At 45.5% G+C, this 27,905-nt stretch overlaps 1 protein-coding gene across 7 annotated transcripts in view; it reads left to right on the top strand.

Moving 5' to 3' along the window:
* MFN1 (mitofusin 1) overlaps positions 1-27,905 on the top strand; it is a 165,195-nt gene that overhangs the window by 8,090 nt on the left and 129,200 nt on the right. For all 7 annotated transcript variants that reach the window (XM_063916310.1, XM_063916307.1, XM_063916309.1 and 4 more), the window contains 3 exons: positions 15,543-15,664; positions 26,745-26,880; positions 27,192-27,354. In XM_063916310.1, the coding sequence (XP_063772380.1) occupies positions 15,550-15,664; positions 26,745-26,880; positions 27,192-27,354 (414 nt within the window). In that variant the 5' untranslated portion in view covers positions 15,543-15,549. The remainder of the gene's footprint in view (positions 1-15,542; positions 15,665-26,744; positions 26,881-27,191; positions 27,355-27,905) is intronic.

Raw genomic sequence — 27,905 nt, forward strand, 5'->3', positions numbered from 1 at the left:
CAAGAGATCATCTATGTACCTGTAATATAAAGACATGGCTCCTGACGTTTCAATGTTTTCAAAAAACAGACACCTTTCAACCTCCCACATGTAACAATTGGCGAAAGATGGAGCTACCGGTGAGCCCATCGAGCAGCCCGTCAATTGTATGAAGAAATGCCCATTGAACAAGAAGAAATTATGCTCCAATGTAAATGCCAACAATTCCATAAAAAAGCCAATGTCGGGACCTTCATATAGCTTGTTGCCAGTGATCAGACGTGCCACAGCCGCCAGTCCCGCTTGGTGCGGAATACAGGTATACAAGCTGGCGACATCCAGAGTGACCAACGTCGCATCACTGGGAACCTGTTCTAACACCGCCAGTTTATCTAGCAACATCCCAGAATCTTTAAGATATGTAAAAATATCCTGTACACACGGTTGCAGATAATAATCTAAATATATAGCAACAGGTTCACACAAAGACCCCCGGGCAGAAATAATTGGTCTCCCCGGGGGCCTCTGTGCGTCCTTGTGTATCTTCGGTAAAGTGTACAGCAACGGCACCACTGGCCATTTGGTGGTTAATGTGTCACATACTGTTTGCGAGATAAATCCCTCACTTACAGCATGCTTCAATATGGTGTCCAATTTCTGTTTAAATGTTGAAGTAGGATCGTGATCCAGGGCTCTATAGGTGGTAGTGTCGCTTAATAATCTTTCACACTCCTCTATATAAGCTATAGTGTCCTGGATCACTATAGACCCACCCTTGTCAGCTGCCCTTATGATTATGTCCCGCTTATTTTGTAGTTCTCTCAAGGCAAGGGATTCTTCTCTGGACAGATTGTGCCTGGTCAAACTCACCGGTGTATTGATTGAATTTTCCATCAAACGGTGAAAGGTTTTCAAGGTAGCATTTGTCGATTGTGGATCAAACTTTGATCGTGTTCCCAGTTTTGCCAGTCTGGGAGGTAAAGACAAAGTTGATATGGAATCCATTTGTTTGGAGAAGTGTTCTTTAATTTTTAATGACCGTGAAAGCTTGAAGGTGTCGACCTTCCATTTAAATTTGTCGGGATGGTTCGTAGGAATAAAGGATAAACCTTTATTCAGCAATTGTTGTTCCGGGATACTAAGCGCATGCGAGGACAGGTTGAAGATTAAGTTCTCCTGTTTTTGGGTGGTCTTCCCACTGTTCTGCCGCCGCGTTTGACCTCCACGTCTCGTGTACCTCGGCCCCGAGCAGTGGGACCTGCCCGGGTGTCCACCCCTAAAGGGGTTCCATGTCTGCTTCCCGTTCTGTTGTCACTAGGATCCTCGTTTTCGCTTGCAGAAGTACTTGAAAAATGTACACGTTGTGGACGTCTGTGCGTGTATGCGCCTCTGCCTCTCCTGTTGGCTGGAACAGTCTGATTTAACCACATATATACACGGTGTTGTGTATAATCGGCAACAACTTTCTTATGCTTTTCTCTTTTATACTTCAGTAAATCATTTTTATAAGCATCAACTTGTACCTGAAGTTTAGCAAGCCAGTCGGTGGAAGAATCGGCCTTGATTTTATTCAGATGTTCACCTTCAAACTGCTTGATGTTATCAGTGGTGAGTTTTAATTATCTTGTAGCTTCCTCAATTACAAGGAGAATCAAGTCCATCGAACATTTATTTAAGATGGATATCCATCGCTTGCAGAAAGTTGTGTTGTAACGGCCGATGGTCGGGGTATTGTGGACCCGGAACCCCCTGGGAATCTGTTTAGCCCGATAGTAGTCAGATAGAGTTCTACTATGGTAAAGGAAGTCTAATTCCCTTTTCTTTAATTTAAATAACTCGCGGTAAATATCCGCACATGAGTCAACCGGGTCATCAGACAGGGTAATATCCTTATGCAGTATTTTCTGTGCGTCGACATCAGAGAAGCTCAAAGTCTCATAGTTATCACACTCAATTAAAAATGCAGTGTAATCACCTTCTCCATCCATGGTAGCCATCACGGTTTATAATAGAGTAAAAAAGTCTTGGTTACTCACACAGGTCCGAATGGCCACAAATCATCCAGTGCAAACGTGCATAAAGTGCTGTGTGTCGTGAAAAGATCTGCAGGAGGAAATAAGTGCTCCAATGCTGGGTGCCCTGAGCTGGCACGACGACCTTATCCACCGCAGCGGTGCGTGGTGCCCAATATCCAAACGCTCGGCTCCGGCACTCCAGAATACCATAACCTGCTAAGGTGCCTTCCCTGTGGGACCAGCCCATTATGCATACAGACCGGATTAAGGCGGCACTCAGAGACTCATAAGGGCAGCTGACAAGGGTGGGTCTATAGTTATCCAGGACACTATAGCTTATATAGAGGAGTGTGAAAGATTATTAAGCGACACTACCACCTATAGAGCCCTGGATCACGATCCTACTTCAACATTTAAACAGAAATTGGACACCATATTGAAGCATGCTGTAAGTGAGGGATTTATCTCGCAAACAGTATGTGACAAATTAACCACCAAATGGCCAGTGGTGCCGTTGCTGTACACTTTACCGAAGATACACAAGGACGCACAGAGGCCCCCGGGGAGACCAATTATTTCTGCCCGGGGGTCTTTGTGTGAACCTGTTGCTATATATTTAGATTATTATCTGCAACCGTGTGTACAGGATATTTTTACATATCTTAAAGATTCTGGGATGTTGCTAGATAAACTGGCGGTGTTAGAACAGGTTCCCAGTGATGCGACGTTGGTCACTCTGGATGTCGCCAGCTTGTATACCTGTATTCCGCACCAAGCGGGACTGGCGGCTGTGGCACGTCTGATCACTGGCAACAAGCTATATGAAGGTCCCGACATTGGCTTTTTTATGGAATTGTTGGCATTTACATTGGAGCATAATTTCTTCTTGTTCAATGGGCATTTCTTCATACAATTGACGGGCTGCTCGATGGGCTCACCGGTAGCTCCATCTTTCGCCAATTGTTACATGTGGGAGGTTGAAAGGTGTCTGTTTTTTGAAAACATTGAAACGTCAGGAGCCATGTCTTTATATTACAGGTACATAGATGATCTCTTGATCATCTGGAATAAGGACCTAGCGTCATTAATTGAGATCATTGATAAACAAAACCAGTCCAGTAGCCCCATTAAACTCACCCTCACGGCCAGCAAAAGTGAGGTGTTACCTAGATGTGCTTATACAATTAAAGGATGGCAAGATAACTACCTCATTATACAAAAAACCCACTGACAGGAACACAATTCTTCATGCTGACAGCTTTCATCCTAAGTCCATCATACGCAGTTTGCCATACTCACAATTTATTAGGGTCTGTAGAAATAATTCTGATGTGGGCATGAGAGATGTACAACTAGGAGAAATGATTACCAACTTTTGTGACCGAGGCTATGCTAAAGCTGAATTATACAAAGCATGTGAGAAAGCTAAAGCTAATGTTGCACAGAAAGTAAAGAAGAAACACATTGATACAACTAGAGCAGTGACACCTTGGGTCAATGAATATAACACCAGCAGTCCTGCGACTGCAAGACGTGCAAAGGACCTATGGCAAATGGTCATTTCAGATCCAGATTTGAAATGTTTTCAAAATCACAGGCTAATGCCCTGCTATTCTCGAAGCAGAAACCTCAAAGACATGGTGGTGAAGACCGATGTAACTGGCTTTTGTCAACCCAGGGCACAGAGTAATTTTTTAAGTAGAAAAAACGGGTGCTTCAAATGCCTAGGGTGCACTACTTGCTCTTACATGCTTACTGGCGATACCATACCGCACCCACAAACTGGCAAACGGTTTAAAATCAGGTGGCCACTCACATGCACCACAAGGTTCGTTATTTACGTCATAGTATGCCCTTGCGGGCTATATTATGTCGGGAAAACAGAATGCCAGTTAAAAGTGAGACTGACACAACATAGGTCCACTATACGGGCAGCACTAACAGGCATGAGTGACCAGCCTGTCGCCCGCCATTTCGCCCTTCAGCGACATAATCTAGCTAGCCTTAGGTACAAGGCAATAGACCATGTCCCAGCCTCTTTAAGAGGAGGTGATAGGGGCAAAAAATTGCTCCAACTGGAATCCAAATGGATTTTCAAACTAGATTGTATGTCACCAAGGGGCCTTAATGAATCCTTGGGACTTATTAACTTTCTATAAGTGCCCGCTGAGGAGGGCTAGCCAACACCCACTGTGTAAAAGATGATAGACCAAAATGGTCAAACAGTAGACATATACAGAATATTTATCCACAGTTGGTGACTCATGATCCTTTAGTAAGATGTGAAATACTAGGGTAGCTTGAACAGCAATCATGCGTAAGTTTTTGTAACAGCTAATTGCTAATATTCAATATTTAAAATTTAAATTCTAAATAATACTCACAGTACAGGTCACAGGCTCCTATTATACAGTGCAGGCACTATAGGAGTATAATGTATGTTTTTTATCACTCTGTTAAACTATTTGTGTGAGGCATACTCCAGCTTGTATCAAGCGCTTTTGTATGTATGCCATGTTTTATCTGATTTTTTTTATCACTGTTTGTCCAAAAATGCATTATTCGTACTTAACATGTAGATGTTTCACAGTTGTTTACATTCTGTTATATTACAGCCTGCGGCGCGTCGTCGTGGCAACCGGCCGGCCCACGCACGTCACTTCCTGTGCTGTGGTGACGCAGAAACCGGATGTGCCGAGCGGGGAAGCCCGGTGGACCGCGATGCACGCTGCCGTAAGGGGGGGGTAAGTTGCACTAATTATACACTGTGTATATATACTTGTTTGATGCACTGTATTTTCGTCTGAGGAAGGGGATACGTCCCCGAAACGTAACACTAATAAAAACAGCATCCGAGCTTGGATGCCTGCTTCACCAATATACTAAGTCTCTGAGTGCCGCCTTAATCCGGTATGTATGCATAGTGGGCTGGTCCCACAGGGAAGGCACCTTAGCAGGTTATGGTATTCTGGAGTGCCGGAGCCGAGCGTTTGTGTGTGTGTGTGTGTGTGTGTGTGTGTGTATATATGTGTGTGTGTATATATATATATATATATATATATATATATATATATATATATATATATATATATATATATATATATATATATATGTGTAGATATAGGTTTATATATAGGTTTATATATGCAGGGTTAGGGTATATGTGTTTTATTGTGTATTATATGATGTATATCCAGTAATGGTGTTCTTATCATGTGCTGGTCGCTCTGTTGATTAAGCTCTAGATTGGCCGTGGCGAGTTGGGTTTCGATCCTCTCAAGGAGTCAGAATATTATTCTCTTCCCGACGTGGAGGGAACATTATGACAGTCAACGCCTGGTTGACATAGAGCCTGGTCGAAAAGGATCATACACAGGAAGCTAAGTGAAATTTTATTTCTATACTTTGACCTTATTTGCAATGTATGCACTTGAGGGAGTGTTGTATTCGGGTAGGCATCCGATAGAATTACCCTACCCAGAGTGGGTAAGCTTGCCTATGTTGATGCTACCTTTTAACATTGCAGCAGGCTGCCACGTGACAGCAGGATCTCCGAGAGATACTGGGGGGAGGTATTTAGCTGTTTGGTGAAGCCTCTGTTCAGTCAACTTCGGCGGATACCACTGGTAAGTCTAACTTCGTGAGTTAGCCTCCTTCACAACGGTTGGTGACGCATTCTTTTGTGGGATGCAGGTGTTTTAACCGGTTCAATGCCGTTCTTTTTTCCTTTTCTGTGCAGACAGTGAGAGGTGAAAAGGTAAGAGTTCTGCAGCCTTGTTAGGTTCGCAGAAGTGGATGTCGTTTTCTGTTTCCTACACATCCACCACTTGTCGCTGAGTCTATCGGGCTGGTCCCCACTCCGGGGAGCACTCGTCTACTAATTTTCAGTTGGTCCAGGAATAGACTAAGACCTGTGGGTTTTTATAGAATCCAAAGGGGAACATTCTGGGTTACGGTTGTTTCCCCTTACTGTTTTCTAATAGAGCTTGCCGTTCCACTCTGGAAGCGGAGATAGTACGCGACGCCATACAGAGGTGCGTGAGCATCAGGACATTGTCTGGTTGTCCCTGTATAAAGGCGCAAATCGTTGTTTCTCTCTGACTGTTCTTCGACACAGGGATTGGCTGTTGTTTCCAACGTCACAGATGTCGGAGGTGGGTGTCAGAGTAGATAATGACCGGTTAAGGTTGAAAAGAGGTCTGAAGATCCAGAGTTGGATCAGCTTTGCTGTGACACTTCATCACTGTGTTCCGTTACTAAAACAGTTGGGTGCGGCCTGAGAGGTTTTTTTCTCTGTCATCCATCTGGGGGACGCTGCGCCGTTACTTGTGGGTTAGAGGTGTGTGGTAGTGGAGTTTGGCACAGAATCTATCAAAAAGCTGCCTCCTCCCCCCTCTAACCCCTCCCATCTCCTTCCTGTTCAGCCATCACTCAGTTTTCGTTTTGTGCCTGTGGAGTACAGACACGGTTTTTCCTTCTCCTTTTTTTTTTTTTTTTGAGTTTATCTCAGAAGTACCTAGTCCCTGTTTACAGGTGACAGGTACTACTGGAGTGGGTTTAGTATCCCACTCTGAGCTGCCGCTGGAGGCCACCACACTTTGGTCACTGGGGCCTTTATTCACTTCAGGATGCGGCAGTAATAAGGTACAGGACAGCCACAATCTGTCACTGACAGTATTGGGCTGTCTCCTCTGTTATTCTTCTCAATTTATGGTTTCCCCCACCCCCAGCCTGCCAGCCACCCGCCGCATCGGACACCTTCTCTCCCCCCCCCCCCCCCCCCCCCCAGCAGTGAGAGTGACTGATCAGGTTGTGGCGACTTGCGGAAGGTCCGGGAGAGTGTTATACACTCCCTGGAGCCAACACAGAGCTGCCGCGACAGCCGCTGTGTGTAGCGGCGCGCGGGAGCCCGAACTTCCGGTTTCGGCAATTGCTCAGTGAATAGCCGCGGCGGTTACGTCAGCCGTGCAGGGACTGCTTCCCGCCCTTCTCTGCCTGCGCGCGCTGTTCAGCAGCTTCCTGAAGACTCCGGGGCGCCATCTTATACGGCTGCAGTCTGGGGGACGCTGTGCAAGCACACACGGAGCACTATTTTCCAGGGAAAGTTTTTTTATTAGTCACTTCTAACTGCAAGTATATGGTGGGCTAGCCCTAGTGGGTGATAGCAGTTAGTCTTCTTGGGGACACTAGAGATAACTGCTAGGTCATTGGTCTAGGGATTTATAGTACATGTTTACTACTTTTATATATTAAACATAATTAGAATAAAGAATGGCCAGTAAACCGGACAAGGCTACAAAGGGCAAAACGGCCTCAGTAGTTTATTTTTCCTGTTCACAGTGTGGCTCAAAGCTGGCTAAGGGTAGTGCTGACGCTGGTACCCTCTGTACTTCGTGCTCTGGTGCATCAGTGGTGGATCAGCAGGGAAGTTCCACAGATCAGTCTATGCCCCCATGGGTCAAGAACATGGTGGATGCCATTTCAGATTTGCGTCAGTCTAGGTCGGAGGCTGAATCTGCTCAGACTCAGGTGGAGCCTCTGTGGGCCCAGAATATGGGCAAGTGTCTTACTGATTTAACCTATTCTTTAAATAAGTTTGTTAATTCTGCCAGCAGTTCCGCTGCTACTAAACGACCAGAGCCGTTACCCGCTATAGCGTTTCCGGGAGAGCAGTTGGATTCTCTGACATCTCCATTGGAGGAAGGGGAGGTAGATCCTGAATGGGACGAAGTTTCGGCTTGGGAAGATGAGGAGCTATCTACTAGTTCAGGTGTTAGATTACTAATAGAAGCCATTCGTCAGACTCTTAATATTCAGGATGCAGCAGTGGCGGAGACTTCCTCTCCCTTCTTCAAACGACAGAAGAGACAGGTTATTGCCTTCCCTTCTTACTCTCACTTTGCGGATATTTTAAAAGAACCCTGGCTTAAACCGGATTCTCATTTCCAGGCTCCTAAGAAATTAAAATTTCTATATCCTTTTGCGGAGGAAGATACAAAATTTTGGGAGACAGCCCCAAAGGTAGACGCTCCTATTTCACATTTGGCAAAGGCTACGGTTATTCCTTCGGTACAGTCCGTGACCTTAAAAGACCCTACCGATAGGAAGATAGAAGCATTACTAAAATCTATGTTTTCTTTATCAGGTGTCTCTCTCCGTCCAGTTCTGGCTGGTGCCTGGGTCCTTAAGGCCGTGGATGAATGGCTAGCACAGGTCGTATCTGGAATGCAGTCGGACGATCCGTCAGAAGCCATTCAATTAGCAGAACAGATTTCGGAGGCGCTTACTTATGTAGGTGAGGCCTTGTTAGATTCTGTTGCGCTACAGTCCCGGGTTTCTGCCTTGACAGTATCAGCAAGACGGTCTCTTTGGCTTAGGGTTTGGAATGCTGATTCGGACTCAAAGCAGACCTTGACTGCAGTTCCTTTTGAAGGGGAGTTTCTTTTTGGGTCGGAGTTAAAGAAGATTATTTCGGATACTACTGGAGGAAAGAGCCCCTTTCTTCCATCTGCTCCTCACAAACCGAAACCTACAAGGTTTCGGTCCTTTCGTATGCAGGGCAGAGGTAGTTTCCAGTCTTTTCGTGCCTTCTCCAGATTTCCACGATGATGCATGACGCTTCAGGTCTTCCGGAGGGATCGATGAAGGTTGGGGCTCGGTTACTTGAGTTCAGGGAAGTGTGGCTCCTGTCGAAACCAGATCGGTGGGTAATGGGGGTCATATCCAAAGGATATATGTTGGATCTCGAAGAGACAGCCCCATTCCGGCTATTCGTCACAGCTCTCCCAGACGATCCCTCCAGACGTCAAGCTCTTCAGGCAACAGCAACCCTCTTACAAAATGGAGTAATCCTTCTGGTTCCCTCTCCTCAGAGGGGTCGGGGTTTTTACTCGGGTCTTTTTCTCGTGGACAAACCGGATGGTTCGTTCCGACCCATTCTGAATCTAAAAGCCCTCAACCCGTATCTCTCAACCCAAAAATTCAAGATGGAATCCATTCGTTCAATTATCGCCGCCATGGAGCCAGGGGAATATTTAGGCTTCAATAGACATAAAAGACGCCTACTTACATGTCCCGATTTGGATAGGTCATCAACCACTTCTGAGGTTTGCAGTCGGGCCGTGGCATTTTCAGTTTCAGGCTCTCCCCTTTGGTTTCTACGGCTCCTTGGGTTTTTACAAAGGTCATGGGTCATGTCGTCGCGGTTCTCAGTTGTCAAGGGGTCAACATCACTCCATACTTTGACGATCAGTTGGTCAAGGCCCCGTCAGCGGAAATTCTCACTCAGAACCTGCGTCTAAAGACAGAGACTCTGCAGTCGTTCGGGTGGATAGTCAACTTTCCAAAGTCGTCTTTACTTCCTTCCCAGAAAATGGTTTTTCTGGGACTTTTATTTGATACCAACAGCCAGAAGGTGTTTCTTCCTACGGACAAGATTCAGGATCTGCAGTCCAAAATCCGGAACCTGTTACACTTACCGGTAGTGTCGGTCCTCAGATGCATGCAGGTGTTAGGCAAGATGGTGTCCTCCTTCGAGGCAGTCCCATACGCCAGATTTCATGCCCGACCTCTTCAGGCTCAGATTCTCAGCTGTTGGGCTCGGCCGGATCCACGTCTCGAATTGCAGTTGATCCGCTTGTCGGTAAAGACTCATCAGTCTCTTCACTGGTGTCTTCACAGTCACAATTTGAGAAAAGGAGCACCGTTCACGGTTTGGTCTTGGTTGATGGTCACTACGGACGCAAGTCTCAGCGGTTGAGGAGCAGTGTTCCAGACTCATCACTTCCAGGGGCGCTGGACCAGTCAGGAGTCAAAATTACAGATCAACATTCTGGAATTGAGGGCGATCCGGTATGCACTCCTTCAGATTCAAACCATGGTACAGGGTCATCCGGTTCGTGTGCAGTCCGACAATGCCACGGCAGTGGCTTACATCAACAAGCAGGGAGGAACTCGCAGCTGGTCCGCAATGAGAGAAGTCGCTCAGATTCTCACGTGGGCGGGACGTTGGGTTCCCGTAATATCCGCAATTCACATTCCAGGAGTCGAGAACTGGGAAGCAGATTTTTTGAGTCGTCACACGCTTCATCCGGGAGAATGGGAACTTCACCAGGAAGTGTTTCTCTCTAGTGGGCCGCTGGGGACTGCCAGACGTAGACCTAATGGCGTCTCGACTCAACAAGAAACTTCCTCACTACGGCTCGCGGACTCAGGATCCTCAAGCATTTCTAATCGATGCTCTAACAGCTCCGTGGCAGTTTCAACTGGGTTACGTGTTTCCGCCAATTCCACTGCTTCCACGTCTACTTAAACGCATTCGGCGAAAGGGTCTCGCAATAATTCTGGTTGCTCCAGATTGGCCGCGCCGACAGTGGTACACTCTTCTACGCAGCATGGTCGTCGGAGACCCCTTTCGTCTCCCACTGCGACCAGATTTTCTTCTTCAAGGGCCTTGTCGCCACCCAGATTTAAGTCGGCTGGCTTTGACGGCTTGGTTCTTGAATCCAAGATTTTAAAAGCAAAAGGTCTTTCGCGTTCTGTTGTACAGACGATGATTCGGGCTAGGAAGCCGGTGACTTCCGGCATTTACCATAGGGTATGGCGTATTTACATTGCTTGGTGCGAAAAGCGGGGCTTGACTCCGCATTTGTTTAGACTTCCTCGCCTGCTTTCTTTCCTTCAGGAGGGTCTCGATAAGGGCCTGAGGCTTTCTTCACTGAAGGGTCAGGTTTCAGCTTTGTCGGTTCTTTTTCAAAAGAAACTAGCGATCATTCCAGAGGTTCAAACATTCCTTCAGGGAGTACTTCGAATTCAACCACCTTTTGTTCCTCCCTGGGATTTAAACTTGGTTCTTACGGCCCTTCAAAAATCTCCATTTGAGCCTTTGGAATCTGTGGAACTGCGTTATTTGACACAAAAAGTTGTTTTTCTTTTGGCTATTGCCTCCGCTAGACGGCTCTTTCTTGCAGGCCACCCTTGTTACTGTTTCATGAAAACCGGGTGGTTCTGTGGACTAAGCCTTTTTTCCTTCCAAAAGTTGTTTCAGCATTTCATTTAAATCAGGACATTGTCCTTCCAGCTTTTACTCGTCTTCTCCTGGGGAGAATTCCCATTTGGCCCTCCTGGATGTTGTTCGGGCCTTACGTATTTATTTGTCTCGCACGGAGTCTTTCCGTCGTACGGATACCTTGTTGGTATTGATTGATGCTCCCAAACGAGGTTGGCCGGCTTCCAAGAACACTGTGGCCCGTTGGATAACTTCGGCCATCAGACAGGCTTACGTGTCTTCAAATGTTTTGGTTCCTGACTCAATTAGGGCTCATTTGACTAGAGCAGTTGGAGCATCTTGGGCTGTTCGTGGTGGTGCATCTATTGAGCAGCTGTGCAGGGCGGCGACCTGGTCGTCAGTTCATACTTTCACAAAGTTTTACCGTTTTCATACTTTTTGGTTTGGAGACTGCCTCTGTTGGGCGTCGTATTTTACAGACGGCTATACCGTCAACGTCTCCCTCCTCTCATTAGCTTGCTTTGGGAAATCCCACAAGTAACGGCGCAGCATCCCACAGATTGATGACAGAGAAATAGGGATTTTTGTTTACTTACCGTAAAATTTCTTTCTCTGAGTCCATCTGGGGGACGCTGCGATCCCTTCCGTAGGTTTGTCTGGTTTATTTGGTTGTTTTTTTGTTCTGGTCTATCTCCTTGGCTTGGCTAAACATTAACTGAGTGATGGCTGAACAGGAAGGAGATGGGAGGGGTTAGAGGGGGGAGGAGGCAGCTTTTTGATAGATTCTGTGCCAAACTCCACTACCACACACCTCTAACCCACAAGTAACGGCGCAGCGTCCCCCAGATGGACTCTGAGAAAGAGATTTTACGGTAAGTAAACAAAAATCCCTATTTTTGGTGAGCAGGTCTAATGCCAGAGTGGCTTTCAAGAGACCAGTTGGGATTGTGGTCCAGGTCTCACCTGCACATGCACCAGAATATAATCCTTACGGCCAGGACGTCGCTCCTGTGGTGTCTGCTCGGTTCTCTTCTTCTAGAGGGATGAAGGTTCGGGTTCCAGGTGTAGATCCTGGTGTCCATGCATACGGATCTCTGAGGCTGGGGAGCAGTCCTTGTAAGGGACGTATTTCCAGGGTATGAGGTCAAGTTGGAAAGCTTGTCTGCAATAGCCTTTCTTGAATTAAGGGTTACTTCCGACTAACGTATTCTTAGTGGTCTGTCCGTGTTCGTTCTGCCAGACGACTTGTCGGCAGTGGCGTAAGTAAGCCGCTATGGCGGAACAAGGAGAAAAGTGGCAATGGCAGAAGATACACAGTTTTGCCGTTGGGTGGAAAGTCTGGTAATCGCTAACTTAGCGGTCTTCGTTCCGGAGGTGAACGACTGAAAAATAGATTTCCTCTGCTGGCGCGTTCTCCATCTGGGAGAAATTCAGTCGGCGTCAAGAAGTTTTCGCAGAAGTGACAAGTTTTTGAGGAATATCGCAATTGGTCAAGTGGACGTCTCGCCTCAACGAGAGGCCTCAGGGATATTGTTCCAGGTCAAGGGACACTCAAGCTATAGCAGTGGACACCCTCGTGACACCGTGGGTGTTTAGTCGGTCTATGTGGCCGCTCCGTTTTCACGTTTCTGAAAGTGCTAAGCGTAAGATGAACAAAGGTTCCGGTGATCCTCTTGGATCCGGGCTAGCCAAGAAGGGTTGGCTATCCAATTTTTTCATGGGTTACTCATAGAAGATTTCTGCCCTCTTCCTCTACGTGAGGAACTCTTACAACAAGATCAGGGCGTGTATCAAGTCTTACCGCGGCTCGTCTGATGGCGGGGCGGTTGAATGCTATATCCTAAGCCGACCTGGTGTTCCCAGTGAAGTCGTTTCCTCAATTCTTCAGGCTAGGAAAGAACTAACGACAAAGCGTTACCACCGTAGTTGGCGTAACTAGGTGTCTCGGTGTGTATCCAGGAAGGCTCCTATGGAAGACTTTCAGCTAGGTCGTGCTTTTCCATACTTTACAAGCCGGTGTGGATGCAAGCCTAATAAGTTTCTTTACAAAATTTCTCTCTTGGAAAGTGGTCATGCTATAGGCTTTGACGCCCGCAAGGCGGGTGTTGGAAGTGATGTTTTTGTCTCACAAGAGCCTTGTTTGATCTTTCAGGTGGATAGAGAGGAATTGAGTACTCGGTTGGTAGGTCTACCAAGAGTGTTTTCTGGGTTTCGCAGAAATCTGCCTTTTTTGATGCCGGTGGTTACTTAGGCATTAGCTGATTCAAAATTCCCTCGGTCTAGCCAGGGGTTTGAGTATGTAGGTCGCCAATTTGGCTCAGTTTGGAGAAACAGAGGCTCTGTTTGTCTGGTATGTTCCCAGCATGGTTTGGGAGACTGCGTTATACAGTCTGTTACACGCTGAATCTGTGATGAGGTTTGGCATGTTCGTTATACGGCTGGATTGCCGTCACCGAAGTCGGTGGAGGTCCATTCTTTGGGAAGATGGGCTTTTCTTGGGCGGATGCCCGAGGAGTCTCGGCGGTTCAACTTTGCCGAGCTGATTATTGGTCGGGATCAAACGTTTTTGCTATGCTCTACAAGTTTGATACCCTGATTTTTGGGGACCTTTTGTTTGCTCATTCGGTGCTGCAGAGTAGTCCGCACTCTCCCACCCGTTTTGTAGCTTTGGTATAAACCCCATGGTCCTTTTGGAGTCCCCAGCATCCTCTAGGACGTATGAGAAAATAGGATTTTAGTACCTACCGGTAAATCCTTTTCTCTTAGTCCGTAGAGGATGCTGGGTGCCCGTCCCAGTGCGTACGGTGTCTGCAGTTATTGCTTTTGGTTACACCCTGGTGGTGTCTTCTGTCAGGCGGTTGCTACCGTTCATGCCATGGCATGCGGGATCTTATTTTAGCTTTATGTGTACACACGGTTTGTGTTACATATTTTCTCAGCATGTGACTGTGTTTTGTTCATGCCGTTGGCTGGTATTCTACTGAATGCCACGTTCTACGGTGTGTTTGAGGTGTGAGCTGGTAGGACACTCACTGTGTTTAGCACAATAAATTCTTTCCTCGAAATGTCCATCTCTCCTGGGCACAGTTTTCTAGCTAAGGTCTGGAGGAGGGGCATAGAGTGAGGAGCCAGTTAACACCCAGTTTAAGTCTTTATAGTGTGCCCCCGCTCCTGCGGATCCGTCTATACCCCATGGTCCTTTTGGAGTCCCCAGCATCCTTTACGGACTAAGGGAAAAGGATTTACCGGTAGGTACTAAAATCCTATTTTTTCTGTGATAAAACTACTGTACATGTTGTATTGTAAAATAGATTGCTTTTTTTTTTTTTTATTTTGTTTAATGAATAGTAAAAGCCTATGGGGGTATTCAATTAGGTCATTTTTTTTGCGCCAAGGCGAAAAAAAATGGACTTTTTGCAAATTTTAGGGTGAATGGGGATTCACCCTATTCAATAGCAGGGCAATTTTTTCATCTAGGTGAAAAATTCAGCAGGAGCGAAAACGTGGGTTGGTGAATTCACATGTTTTCTTACCTATGCTGGTGAAAATGCGGGCTATTTTTGAGGCATTTTTCGGCAGTACCTTTTCACTAAAAAAAATAAAAAAAGTGAAAAGGCACTGGCGAAAATGAGCCACAATTGAATAAGCACGAGGGTGAATTCAATGGCTCAGAGATTACCGGAGCTAACTGAATACCCCCTTACATGATGATTGTGTAATAAGATTATGTGATAACTATGAGATTACTCACTCATACCTTGGAAGGGTGTGGATTAATAGATCGACAGTGTTATCATCGATGGTCAATAGGTTGACAGGTACAAAAAGTCAACAAATGAAAGGTCGATGCGTTTTTATGGTTTTTTTTTTTTTTGACCGTTTGAACCTGTCGACCTATTGACTATCAACCATAACATTGTCGACCTATTGTCCATATATCCTCTGAAGTAGGACATTGTAGACCTCCTCCAATATATTTCAATGTGCTACTGACTTTTTTTTTTTTTTTGTGAACAGTGGTTACTTTTACATCTATTGGGGTCAATTTAAGCTCAGCGTGGATTGAATAGCCCTGGGAGGGAGCTCCCACAGTTATTAAATTCAGTATGATGTGATGTCCAACAAAAGGATTTCTTCTCGCACCCCTCTGGGGGTGCAAGCAGAAATCCGACTGAAGTACTGGGGAGCCAACAAGTAATGCTGTTTTCTACCCTTAGCGTGGCAAAACTGCATCGCGCCGGGCACTTAAGTCGAAGAATGCTAGTTTTTGCAACTAAACAACCTGTTTAGCCCGTAAGAACCGGCCTTCTCTGACAAAACATTGCTTTGAATAGCATCAGGAGCTACTTTTCGATGCTATTCAATCCGTGCTGAATTGAATTCACCCCTTTGGTTGGCTCCCATTGTAACAAACAGTAGAAAAGTACAGGGACAAGGTTGTACCCAGTTGGAAAATAAGTTTGTGTTTAGTACTAGACTATTTTTAACATAAATCACTTTTTCTATTTTGTATTACTAATCTATTTTTGTTTCCTACATAGAAAAAACATGGATGAAAGGGGCGTCTCCCCATTAAAGCACTTTGTGCAGGCGAAGAAAGCCATTACATCTATCTTTGATCAACTAGTAGAATTTGTCAACGATGGGGTTACATTTGTAGAAGGTGAGATTTTTTTAAATCTGAGTATGTTAACCATTCGAACTAAATATAGAATTTATTTTATTTTATAGTGAACGCGTACTTTAACCCATCATTCGCCAAGTTGCTAGGTGATGTGCCCGGCGTTGGTGGGGGTTTTATTCATCCACTTTTTCCATTTTTCTCCATGTCTTCCTCCTCTCTCTCTGTTGCTCTCATACCCCATCTGTATACCTGCATCTCCCCATTCCCATCTCTCGTAACCCCTCATTTCCTTTATCTGTCGGTCCTCTCCCGATCTCCCTATTGGTGTCGCCCTCTTCTCTCTCCCTTTACTTTCCCTTTTCTCTTTTTCCCAGTTTTTTTATTTATTTTATTTTGTTGTACCCACTGTTTTCTGTCTGTCCATTTCTTTAACAACAGCGTGCGCACGCATTGCACAGATTGAACAAGCAACAGCCTTCCCTCTATATATGTATGTAGGGAGCGGGGGGGGGGGGGAGGGTTTGCAGTGGGTTGGGGGAATTGAGACCAGGCCATTATAGTGTAGGTTGGGGGTTGGTCTGTTGCTCCCATGGCATTCCTTTCTCACAGGTGGCAGTTGTAGGGAGCTGCCAGAAGAGATGCATGGTGTGCACTGTGCTTGTTCTGGACAGACACCATACACTATTATGTAATGGACCCTTCTCCCTCCACAGGTAAACCACCGAATGCGCCACTAAAAGGGAAGTTAGTATTTCAGTGCATTTCAGTAGGATGTAAATCTCGGTAACAGTGGGGCAAGAGAACATATGACCCAGCAGTTCTGCTGTTTGGGATTGGGAGGTTAATATAAAAAAAAAGTTCTATATTAATGTTTCTCATTTTACTTTCTTTATAAACATTGGGCTTGATAAGAATCTTCTCGGGACCTTTTCAAGGAATACTATACAGTTCACATTTAATAACTTGGTGTGGTGTGTACAGGTAGAAATTTGGTTCTGTCACTTTACTTTTACTACTAAAAAGTGAACACCCGATAATGTGGCCTATTGCATGCCTGTTCACATAGCATTGTTTAAAAAAAAAAGAAAAAAAAAAAAGTTATTTTTATATACAGCCGTGGCCAAAAGTTCGAGAATGACACAACACTCCTGCAGAACATTGCACTCAAATAACTGCTGGTGAATATATACTTGTCTGGGTTTATTGAAAATGAGAGCTGCAGATTATCACTACTGATTGCACTGAAAGACTAATTGGCAAATTTGGTGTTAAGAATTATAGCATTGCTATAAGCATAAGGCATCTGCTTTTATATTAGATTGCTTATGCACATGATGGGTTGATATTGATAAATTGGAATGTTATCTCCTGAGTATAGGCATGAGGGCATGACTCTGTTAAATCTCAGTTGGTTGGATTGTTTGTTAGCTTGTTTTCCTAAAACTGTTTTATTACTGTCCATTGCTGGGGGAGGGTTCAGTGGAGTTTGGTTGTAATCAGTGTATTCACATGCTTGGCCCATTACTTAAAGAGCATCAGAAAGGCTTAGGCCGTAGGCTTGTGGGCCATTACTTCAAAGGATAACTACAAGTTTAAACATAATTTCGACGTTACACCGACGTTAAACAGAAGGACAACAATCTATCCACAATATGAACCACTAAAGGACAGCTTTCAAACATGTGAGCCCTATTCCTCTACACATCAAACTACTCCAGCCTGAGTAACCCATACTTATAACTTAAATCTGTGATAGGAACGCAACAAGACCTTTACACTTCATCCGCAACTACTCAAATTTATGTCTAGCTTACCAAAAACATCTGAATTCTCAACTGTACCAATGTTATCTGTCTTTTTACACTATGAAAAGACATCCCCAAACTGCTCACTACAGCTCTCTTATGCAAACTCATGTATGTTTTTTGATGTAATGATTGGCTTGTAATTGGCATTGCATGTGTGGGGAAGTTGCACAGTGAAACCTAGTTTATTATTTCATGTTCTCCTGGTGTTTACCACCTTTGATCATTTGACCATTGTGGTCAGGTGTACTATATCTTTACATTTAGTGAGGTGTAGTCATGGTGTAAAGGACACAGTGTGATTCCTGATTGGTATTTTTTTTTTTTTTCTTACGTCCTAGAGGATGCTGGGGACTCCGTAAGGACCATGGGGAATAGACTGGCTCCGCAGGAGACATGGGCACTATAAAGAAACTTTAGAATGGGTGTGCACTGGCTCCTCCCTCTATGCCCCTCCTCCAGACCTCAGTTAGATCCTGTGTCCAGAGGAGACTGGGTGCTTTCAGGGGAGCTCTCCTGAGTTTTTCTGTAAAAAATAATTTTGTTAGGTTTTTTATTTTCAGGGAGTCCTGCTGGCAACAGGCTCCCTGCATCGTGGGACTGAGGAGAGAGAAGCAGACCTACTTCAGTGATAGGCTCTGCTTCTTAGGCTACTGGACACCATTAGCTCCAGAGGGATCGGAACGCAGGTCTCACCCTAGCCGTTCGTCCCAGAGCCGCGCCGCCGTCCTCCTTGCAGAGCCGGAAGATAGAAGCCGGGTGAGTATACGAAGAAAGAAGACTTCACAGGCGGCAGAAGACTTTGGATCTTCACTGAGGTAACGCTGCGCGCCATTGCTCCCACACACACACACGATACAGACACGGATGGGTGCAGGGCGCAGGGGGGGCGCCCTGGGCAGATATAATCCTCTTGGCTGGCATAAATAATTGTATATTAAGCTGTGGCATTATTATATACAATCCCCCGCCAGGTTTTTTGTATTTTGAGCGGGACCGAAGCCCGCCGCTGAGGGGGCGGAGCTTGATCCCACAGCACTAACCAGCGCCATTTTCTCCACAGCACGCTGCTGAGAAGCTGGCTCCCTGGACTCTCCCCTGCTGAACACGGTGACAGAGGGCTTTAAAGGAGGGGGCACATCATTTTGGCGCAGTCAATATATTAAAAAAAAGCTCTATCTATCTAGGAATTGTGTTTCCAGGGTCATTGGCGCTGGGTGTGTGCTGGCATACTCTCTCTCTGTCTCTCCAAAGGGCCTTGTTGGGGACCTGTCTCCAGATTAGAGATTTCCCTGAGTGTGTGGGGTGTCGGTACGTGTGTGTCGGCATGTCTGAAGCGAAAGGCTCTTCTAGGGAGGAGGTGGAACAAATGAGTGTGGTGTCTCCGTCGGCAACGCTGACACCTGATTGGGTGGACATGTGGAATGTTTTAAATGCAAATGTGAATTTATTACACAAAAGTTTGGACAAAGCGGAGTCCAGGGAAAGTACAGGGAGTCAATCCCTGCCTTTCACTATGTCACAGGGCCCTTCTGGGTCTCAGAAGCACCCACTATCCCAAGTAGTAGACACTGATACCGACACGGATTCTGACTCCAGTGTCGACTCTGATGATGCGAGGTTGCAGCCGAAATTGGCGAAAAGTATTCATTATATGATTATTGCAATAAAAGATGTGTTGCATATCACAGATGACCCCTCTGTACCTGACACGAGGGTCCACATGTTTCAAGAAAAGAAACCTGAGGTTACTTTCCCCCCCTTGACATGCGCTAAATGAGTTGTTTGAAAGGGCTTGGGAAACTCCAGACAAGAAACTGCAGATTCCCAAAAGGATTCTTATGGCGTATCCTTTCCCGGCTAAGGACAGGATACGGTGAGAATCCTCCCCCAGGGTGGACAAAGCGTTGACGCGCTTATCCAAAAAGGTGGCGCTGCCGTCTCAAGATACCGCAACCCTCAAGGATCCTGCTGATCGCAGGCAGGAGACTACCTTGAAGTCGATATACATACATACTGGTACATTACTCAGACCGGCGATAGCGTCGGCTTGGGTTTGTAGCGCTGTAGCAGCGTGGACAGATACCTTGTCTGCTGAAATTGATACACTGGATAAGGATACCATTTTATTGACCTTGGGTCATATTAAGGATGCTGTCCTATATATGAGAGATGCTCAGAGAGACGTTGGGCTACTGGGTTCCAGAGCCAACGCCATGTCGATTTCTGCTAGGCGAGCCCTGTGGACCCGCCAATGGACGGGTGATGCCGATTCAAAGAGGCATATGGAGGTTTTGCCTTACAAGGGTGAGGACTTATTTGGGGAAGGTCTCACGGACCTGGTTTCCACAGCTACTGCAGGTAAATCCACTTTTTACCTTATGTCTCCTCACAGCCAAAGAAAACGCCACATTATCAGATGCAGTCCTTTTGGTCGCATAAATCCAAAAGAGTACGGGGATCTTCTTTTCTCGCCAGAGGTAAGGGCAGAGGGAAAAAGCTGCCAACTGCAGCTAGTTCCCAGGAGCAGAAGTCCTCCCCGGCTTCTACAAAATCCACCGCATGACGCTGGGGCTCCGCTGAGAGAGTCCGCCCCAGTGGGGGCACGTCTTCGACTTTACAGCCACGTCTTCAACTTTTCAGCCTCGTCTGGGTTCAATCACAGGTGGATCCCTGGGCAATAGACATTGTTTCCCAGGGTTACAAGCTGGAATTCGAAGAGGTGCCTCCTCGCCGGTTTTTCAAATCGTCCCTACCAGCTTCTTCCCCAGAGAGGGAGGTAGTTTTAAATGCAATTCAAAAACTGTCTCCAACAAGTGGTGGTCAAAGTTCCCCTGCTTCAACAGGGGACGGGGTACTACTCAACCCTGTTTGTGGTCCCGAAACCGGACGGTTCGGTCAGACCCATTCTGAATTTAAAATCCTTAAACCTATACTTGAAAAGGTTAAAATTCAAGATGGAATCGCTCAGAGCGGTCATCGCCAGCCTGGAGGGGGGGGGGGGATTATAAAGTGTCCCTGGACACAAAGGATGCATACCTTCATGTCCCCATATATCCTCCTCCCTGGACTTTCCACGGCCCCGAGGATTTTCACCAAGGTAATGGCGGAAATGATGGTGCTCCTGCGCAAGCAGGGAGTCACAATTATCCCGTACTTGGACGATCTCCTGATAAAAGCGAGATTGAGAGAACAATTGCTGAACAGCGTATCACTCTCCCTGAGGGTGTTGCAGCAGCATGGCTGGATTCTCAATCTACCAAAGTCACAGTTGGTTCCAATGACCCGATTGCCTTTCTTAGGCATGATTCTGGACACGGAACAAAAAAGGGTTTTTCTCCCGTTGGAAAAGGCCCAGGAACTCCAGAACTTGGTCAGGGACCTGTTAAAGCCAAAAAGGGTGTCGGTCCATCAATGCACTCGAGTTCTGGGAAAGATGGTGGCGTCTTACGATGCCATTCCCTACGGCAGGTTCCATGCGAGGACCTTTCAGTGGGACCTTCTGGACAAGTGGTCCGGTCACATCTACATATTCATCAGATGATCAGCCTGTCCCCCAGGGCCAGGGTATCTCTCTTGTGGTGGCTGCAGAGTGCTCACCTTCTAGAGGGTCGCAAGTTCGGCATTCAAGACTGGGTTCTGGTGACCATGGACGCGAGCCTCCGAGGATGGGGAGCAGTCACACAGGGAAGAAACTTGCAGGGACTGTGGTCAAGGCCAGGAGGCTTGTCTACACATCAACATACTGGAATGGAGGGCCATATACAACGGCCTACGTCAAGCGGAGAATGTTCTTCGCGACCTACCGGTTCTGATTCAGTCTGACAATGTCACAGCAGTGGCTCATGTAAACCGCCAAGGCGGAACAGAGAGCAGAGTGGCAATGGCAGAAGCCACCAGAATTCTTCGCTGGGCGGAAAATCATGTAAGCGCTCTGACAGCAGTCTTCATTCCAGGAGTGGACAACTGGGAAGCAGACTTCCTCAGCAGACACGATCTCCATCCAGGAGAGTGGGGACTTCATCAAGAAGTCTTTACAGAGATTGCAAGTCAGTGGGGACTGCCTCAAATAGACATGATGGCGTCACGCCTCAACAAGAAGCTTCCGAGGTATTGTGCCAGGTCAAGGGACCCTCAGGCGGTAGCTGTGGATGCCCTGGTGACACCGTGGGTGTTTCAGTCGGTCTATGTGTTCCCTCCTCTTCCTCTCATCTCAAAAAATTTGAGAATCATCAGACGAAAAGGAGTACAGACAATTCTCATTGTTCCATATTGGCCTCGAAGGGCCTGGTATCCGGATCTGCAGGAAATGCTCACAGACGATCCGTCGTCAGAGAGGATCTGTTGCAACAGGGGCCCTGTCTGTTCCAAGACTTACCGCGGCTGCGTTTGACGGCATGGCGGTTGACCGCCGGATCCTAGCTGAAAAGGGCATTCCGGATGAGGTCATTCCTACTCTGATAAAGGCTAGGAAGGAGGTGACAGCGAAACATTATCACCGTATCTGGAGGAAGTATGTATCTTGGTGTGAGACCCAAGAATGCTCCTCCGGAAGAATTCCATCTGGGCCGTTTTCTCCACTTCCTACAGACTGGAGTGAATTTGGGCCTAAAATTAGGCTCCATTAAGGTACAGATTTCGGCCCTGTCCATTTTCTTTCAGATGGAATTGGCTGCTCTCCCAGAAGTCCAGACTTTTGTGAAGGGAGTGTTGCATATCCAGCCTCCTTTTGTGCCCCCAGTGGCACCATGGGACCTTAATGTGGTGTTACAGTTCCTTAAGTCTCACTGGTTTGAGCCTCTTCAAACCGTGGAATTAAAGTAACTCACTTGGAAAGTGGTTATGTTGTTGGCCTTGGCATCTGCAAGGTGAGTGTCTGAGTTGGCGGCTTTTTCTCACAAAAGCCCATATCTGAATTTCCATGAGGATAGAGCCGAGTTGCGGACTCGTCCTCAATTTTTGCCTAAGGTGGTTTCCTCTTTTCATATGAACCAACCTATTGTGGTGCCTGTGGCTACAAGGGACCTGGTGGATTCCGAGTCCCATGATGTGGTCAGGGCTTTGAAAATTTATGTAGCCTGAACGGCTAGGGTTAGGAAAACAGAGAGGCTCTGTTTGTCCTGTATGCAGCCAACAAGGTTGGCGCTCCTGCTTCTAAGCAGACTATTGCTCGCTGGATCTGTAACACGATTCAGCAGGCTCATTCTATGGCTGAATTGCCGTTACCTAATTCGGTAAAGGCCCATTCCACTAGGAAGGTGGGCTCTTCTTGGGCGGCTGCCCGAGGCGTCTCGGCATTACAGCTTTGCCGAGCGGCGACTTGGTCGGGTTCAAACACTTTTGCTAAATTCTACAAGTTTGATACCCTGGCTGATGAGGACCTCATGTTTGCTCAATCGGTGCTGCAGAGTCATCCGCACTCTCCCACCCGTTTTGGAGCTTTGGTATAATCCCCATGGTCCTTACGGAGTCCCCAGCATCCTCTAGGACGTAAGAGAAAATTAAGATTTTAAACCTACCGGTAAATCTTTTTCATCCTCGTAGAGGATGCTGGACTTGTATATAGTTATTGCTTGCATAAGGGTTATGTTACAGGTTTGTTCAGTCTTTGATGCTGTTCTGTTTCATACTGTTGACTGGTTCGTATATCCAGGTTATACGGTGTGGGCCGGTGTGAATCTTGCCCTTGGATTAACAAAATCTTTCCTCGTACTGTCCGTCTCCTCTGGGTACAGTTTCTCTAACTAAGGTTTTGAGGAGGGGCATAGAGGGAGGAGCCAGTGCACACCCATTCTAAAGTTTCTTTATAGTGCCCATGTCTCCTGCGGAGCCTGTCTATTCCCCATGGTCCTTACGGAGTCCCCAGCATACTCTACGGACTAGGAGACAAAGATTTACCGGTAGGTTTAAAATCTTATTTTTTTTTTTTACTAAACACTGAGCAACATCCCCAAACAGGGATTTTCAACTTTAAACTTGTCATTTGTTTTGTACGGTCTGGACATGGCTACTAATGACAAATGCACAGACAAAATTCTGAAAGCTATGAGTGCAAATGCTAGGAGCTTGGGAGACAAAATTCCAGAACTAATTGCGATAATGACAAGGGATAACCTGGATTTTGTCTCAATTACAGAGTCATGGTGCAATGAGAATCATGACTGGGACATAGCTATACCAGGATTCAATTTATTTAGGAAGGATAGAATAGGAGGAGGGGTAGCAATGTATGTGAAAAAAAGCATAAATGCTACTTTAATACAAAATATTGAAGACAAAACTGAGGCTCTTTGGGTCACCATAGAAACCGGGGAGAAGGACATTATTCGCATTGGGGTGATCTATAGACCACCAGGCCAGGGGCAGGATTTGGACAGGAACCTATTATTGGACATCACTAAAATGGCTTTAAAGGGAGAAGTCATAATCATGGGAGACTTTAATTTACCTGATGTAAATTGTGAGGGGTCTTTTGCAAGTTCAGCTACAAGTGGCAAATTTCTACATTCCTTACAGGGAGCATCTCTCAAGCAATTGGTGAGGGAGCCCACTCGCAAAGACTCAATATTAGATTTAATTCTTACAAATGGTGATAGGATATCCGATATATATGTGGGTGAGCACCTGGAATCCAGTGATCATCAAGCAGTATGGTTTAGTATAAAGACAGGATCCAACTACTGTCACACACAAATAAAGGTGTTTGATTTTAGAAATGCTGACTTTGCAAAAATGGGGAGATGTTTAAATGATTCATTGGTGGACTGGAGGAACTTGGAAGGAGTGCATGAGAGGTGGGAAAAACTGAAAAGTGCAATACTAAGTACAAAAGACCTTTGTATCAAAAGGGTTAGGAAAAACACCAGGAAAAGAAAGCCAGTGTGGTTCACAAAAGACGTAGCAACTAGTGTGAATGCAAAAAAGATGGCTTTTAGGAATTACAAACAGACTCAAAATAATAACGACAAAGAGGTGTATCTTGATAAATGGAAGGATGCTAAGAAAGTGATCAGACGTGCAAAGGCAGAAGCTGAGGAGAAAATGGCTCAGTCAGTAGATAAAGGGGGCAAAACTTTTTTTAAGTATATAAGCAAAAGGAGAAAATCAAATGGAGGAATAAGACTTAAGACAGAGTGAGCATTTGGTGGAGGGAGACAAGGCAATAGCAGATCACCTAAATAATTATTTTTGCTCAGTATTTACTACAGAGGAAGGGATGGGGCCACAGTTAAGTTGCAAGGACATTCATAAAAATAAGGCAGATGAAAGTACATTTACAGAGGAGAAGGTCCTAACAGAACTTTCAAAACTAAAAGTGGATAAATCAATGGGACCAGATGGAATACACCCAAGGATACTCAAAGAGCTAAAAGGTGTTCTGGTTACACCTTTAACAGAATTATTTAACCAGTCACTAAATACAGGTGCTATTCCAGAGGACTGGAAAAGAGCAAATGTAGTTCCACTGCACAAAAGTGGAAGCAAGGAAGAAGCAAGTAACTACAGACCAGTAAGCCTTACATCAGTAGTAGGGAAAGTAATGGAAAAACTATTAAAAGAAAGAGTTGTCGAATATCTTAAATCAAACAACTTACAGGATCCAAAACAGCATCGATTTACTGGTGGGAGATCATGCCAAACAAATCTTACTGATTTTTTTTTGACTCTTTGACGAAAATAATAGATCAAGGGGGAGCTGTAGATGTAACATATCTAGACTTTAGTAAGGCATTTGACACTGTCCCACATCGCAGACTACTAAATAAACTTGAAAGCGTGGATTGTAAAACGGTTAAATGGATATGAACCTGGTTGCAGGATAGGAAATAGACAGTTGTAGTGAATGGAGTTCAATCTATGGAGGGAAATGTTACCAGTGGAGTACCCCAGGGATCTGTACTTGGTCCAGTTCTCTTTAATATCTTTGTTGGTGACATTGCAGATGGTATTGAAGGGAAATTATGCCTTTTTGCAGATGATACAAAGATATGCAACAGGGTAGACGCATCGGGAGGGGTAAAACAAATGATTTATGACCTAGGTAGGCTTGAGAAATGGTCAAAAATGTGGCAACTACAGTTTAATGCTAAAAAATGCAAAATCATGCACTTGGGTCTCAAAAACCCAAAGGCTAAATATAGTATCAAGGGTACTATAATGGAAACTACTGAGGAGGAAAGAGATTTAGGAGTCACTATTTCAAGTGACTTGAAGGCAGGAAAGCAATGCAACAAAGCAATGAGGAAGGCAAGTCAGATGCTTGGTTGCATAGGGAGAGGAATCGGTAGCAGGAAAAAAGAAGTGATAATGCCACTGTATAGGTCATTGGTGCGTCCCCATCTGGAATACTGTGTCCAGTTCTGGAGACCATATCTCCAGAAAGATATAAATACATTAGAGAGTGTACAAAGAAGGGCAACTAAAATGGTGCATGGCCTACATCACAAAACTTACCCGGAAAGTCTGAAAGATCTTAACATGTATAGTTTGGAGGAGAGAAGCGAAAGTGGGGACATGATAGAAACTTTCAAATATATCAAGGGTCAGGAGAGAAACCTTTTTCAAAGGAAGAGAAGTATTAGAACTCGAGGACATACACTGAGACTGGAGGTGGGGGGGGGGGGGGTTCGGGGGAAATTTAAGGAAAAATTACTTCACAGAAAGGGTAGTGGATAAGTGAAACAGCCTCCCATCAGAGGTGGTAGAGGCTAAGACTGTAGAGCAATTTAAACATGCTTGGGATAGGCATATGAATATCCTTACAGAGAATTAAGGTTCAAAAAGGATTGAGATTGCCTAAAGGATAAAAAAAAAGGGGCAGACTAGATGGGCCAAGTGGTTCTTATCTGCCGTCAAATTCTATGTTTCTAAGTATTGGTTTTCACAAAGTTTTCTGCTTCAGTGTTTTTAGACCTTTGTCAGATGTTATGGTATGGTATACTGAAGTAAAATGACAAGCATTTCATAAGTGTCAAAGACTATTGACAATTACATTAAGTTTCTGTATAGAGTCAATATTTGCAGTGTTGACCCTTCTTTTTCAAGACCTCTGCAATTTGTCCTGGCATGCTGTCAATCAACTTCTGGGCCACATACTTACTGATGGCCGCCCGTTATTGCCTAATCAATGCTTAGTTTATCAGAATTTGGGTTTTTGTTTGTCCACCCGCCTCTTGAGGATTGACCACAAGTTCTCAATGGGATAAAGGCCTGGGGTGTTTCCTGGCCATGGACCCAAAATGCCCACAAAATGTTAATTTTTACCTGCATCTGTAACCATGAATGAATCATAAATGTATTATCTGTTCCCATAGAAACCTATTGCAATCCAGAGTTAAAACAAATAACAACAGAAGATGATCTAAAAGAAATTCAGAGTTTTAAAAGAAAACTGGCTGGAATTGGCGAGGTCCTGTCCCGAAGACAGATGAAGGTGGCATTCTTTGGCAGGTAGTCATATCTTCTTAAATATCATTAACTTTCGGCTATTCGCCTAGTTTTCCAACTTTATTCATTTTATTTTTGTACAGTGTCTTAAATGTTTGCTCTATAAGATGCTGTACACTTCTTTAGTAATCTATTTGTGTAATTTCCAGTGATTCCTTACTTGTTACAGCAAACAGGGACCCTCAGGTCCAGTGTGTAGACTGAGAAACAGTGGAACCTTTCGTGGTTTTATCCTCCAATATATTTCAGTATGCTACTGTATTATTTGAGTAAAGTGATTCATTTTGCTGCTTTTTTTGGTTGTCTCATTATAGAACAAGCAGTGGGAAAAGTACAGTGATTAACTCCATGCTGTGGGACAAGGTATTACCCAGTGGTATTGGGCACACAACTAACTGCTTCCTGAGCGTGGAGGGAACAGAGGGCGACAAAGCTTTCCTGATAACTGAAGGTTCAGAGGAAAAGAAAAGTGTGAAGGTATGTTACTAAAATGTGGTGCATTTAAAGCTATTACTGATTATCTGCAACGCAAATATTAACTAAACTATTTTTCCCACTTTACATTTCTCTGACGTCCTAGTGGATGCTGGGACCTCCGTAAGGACCATGGGGAATAGCGGCTCCGCAGGAGACTGGGCACAACTAAAGAAAGCTTTAGGTCACCTGGTGTGCACTGGCTCCTCCCACTATGACCCTCCTCCAAGCCTCAGTTAGATTTTGTGCCCGGCCGAGGTTGGATGCACACTAGGTGCTCTCCTGAGCTTCTAGAAAGAAAGTATAGAATTAGGTTTTTTATTTTCAGTGAGACCTGCTGGCAACAGGCTCACTGCAGCGAGGGACTAAGGGGAGAAGAAGCGAACCTGCCTGCTTGCAGCCAGCTTGGGCTTCTAAGGCTACTGGACACCATTAGCTCCAGAGGGATCGACCGCAGGCCTAGCCTTGGTGTTTGGTCCCGGAGCCGCGCCGCCGTCCCCCTTACAGAGCCAGAAGCAAGAAGAGGTCTGGAAAATCGGCGGCAGAAGACATCA

The sequence above is a fragment of the Pseudophryne corroboree genome, chromosome 4, assembly GCF_028390025.1.
Source record: "Pseudophryne corroboree isolate aPseCor3 chromosome 4, aPseCor3.hap2, whole genome shotgun sequence".
NCBI lineage: Eukaryota > Metazoa > Chordata > Amphibia > Anura > Myobatrachidae > Pseudophryne > Pseudophryne corroboree.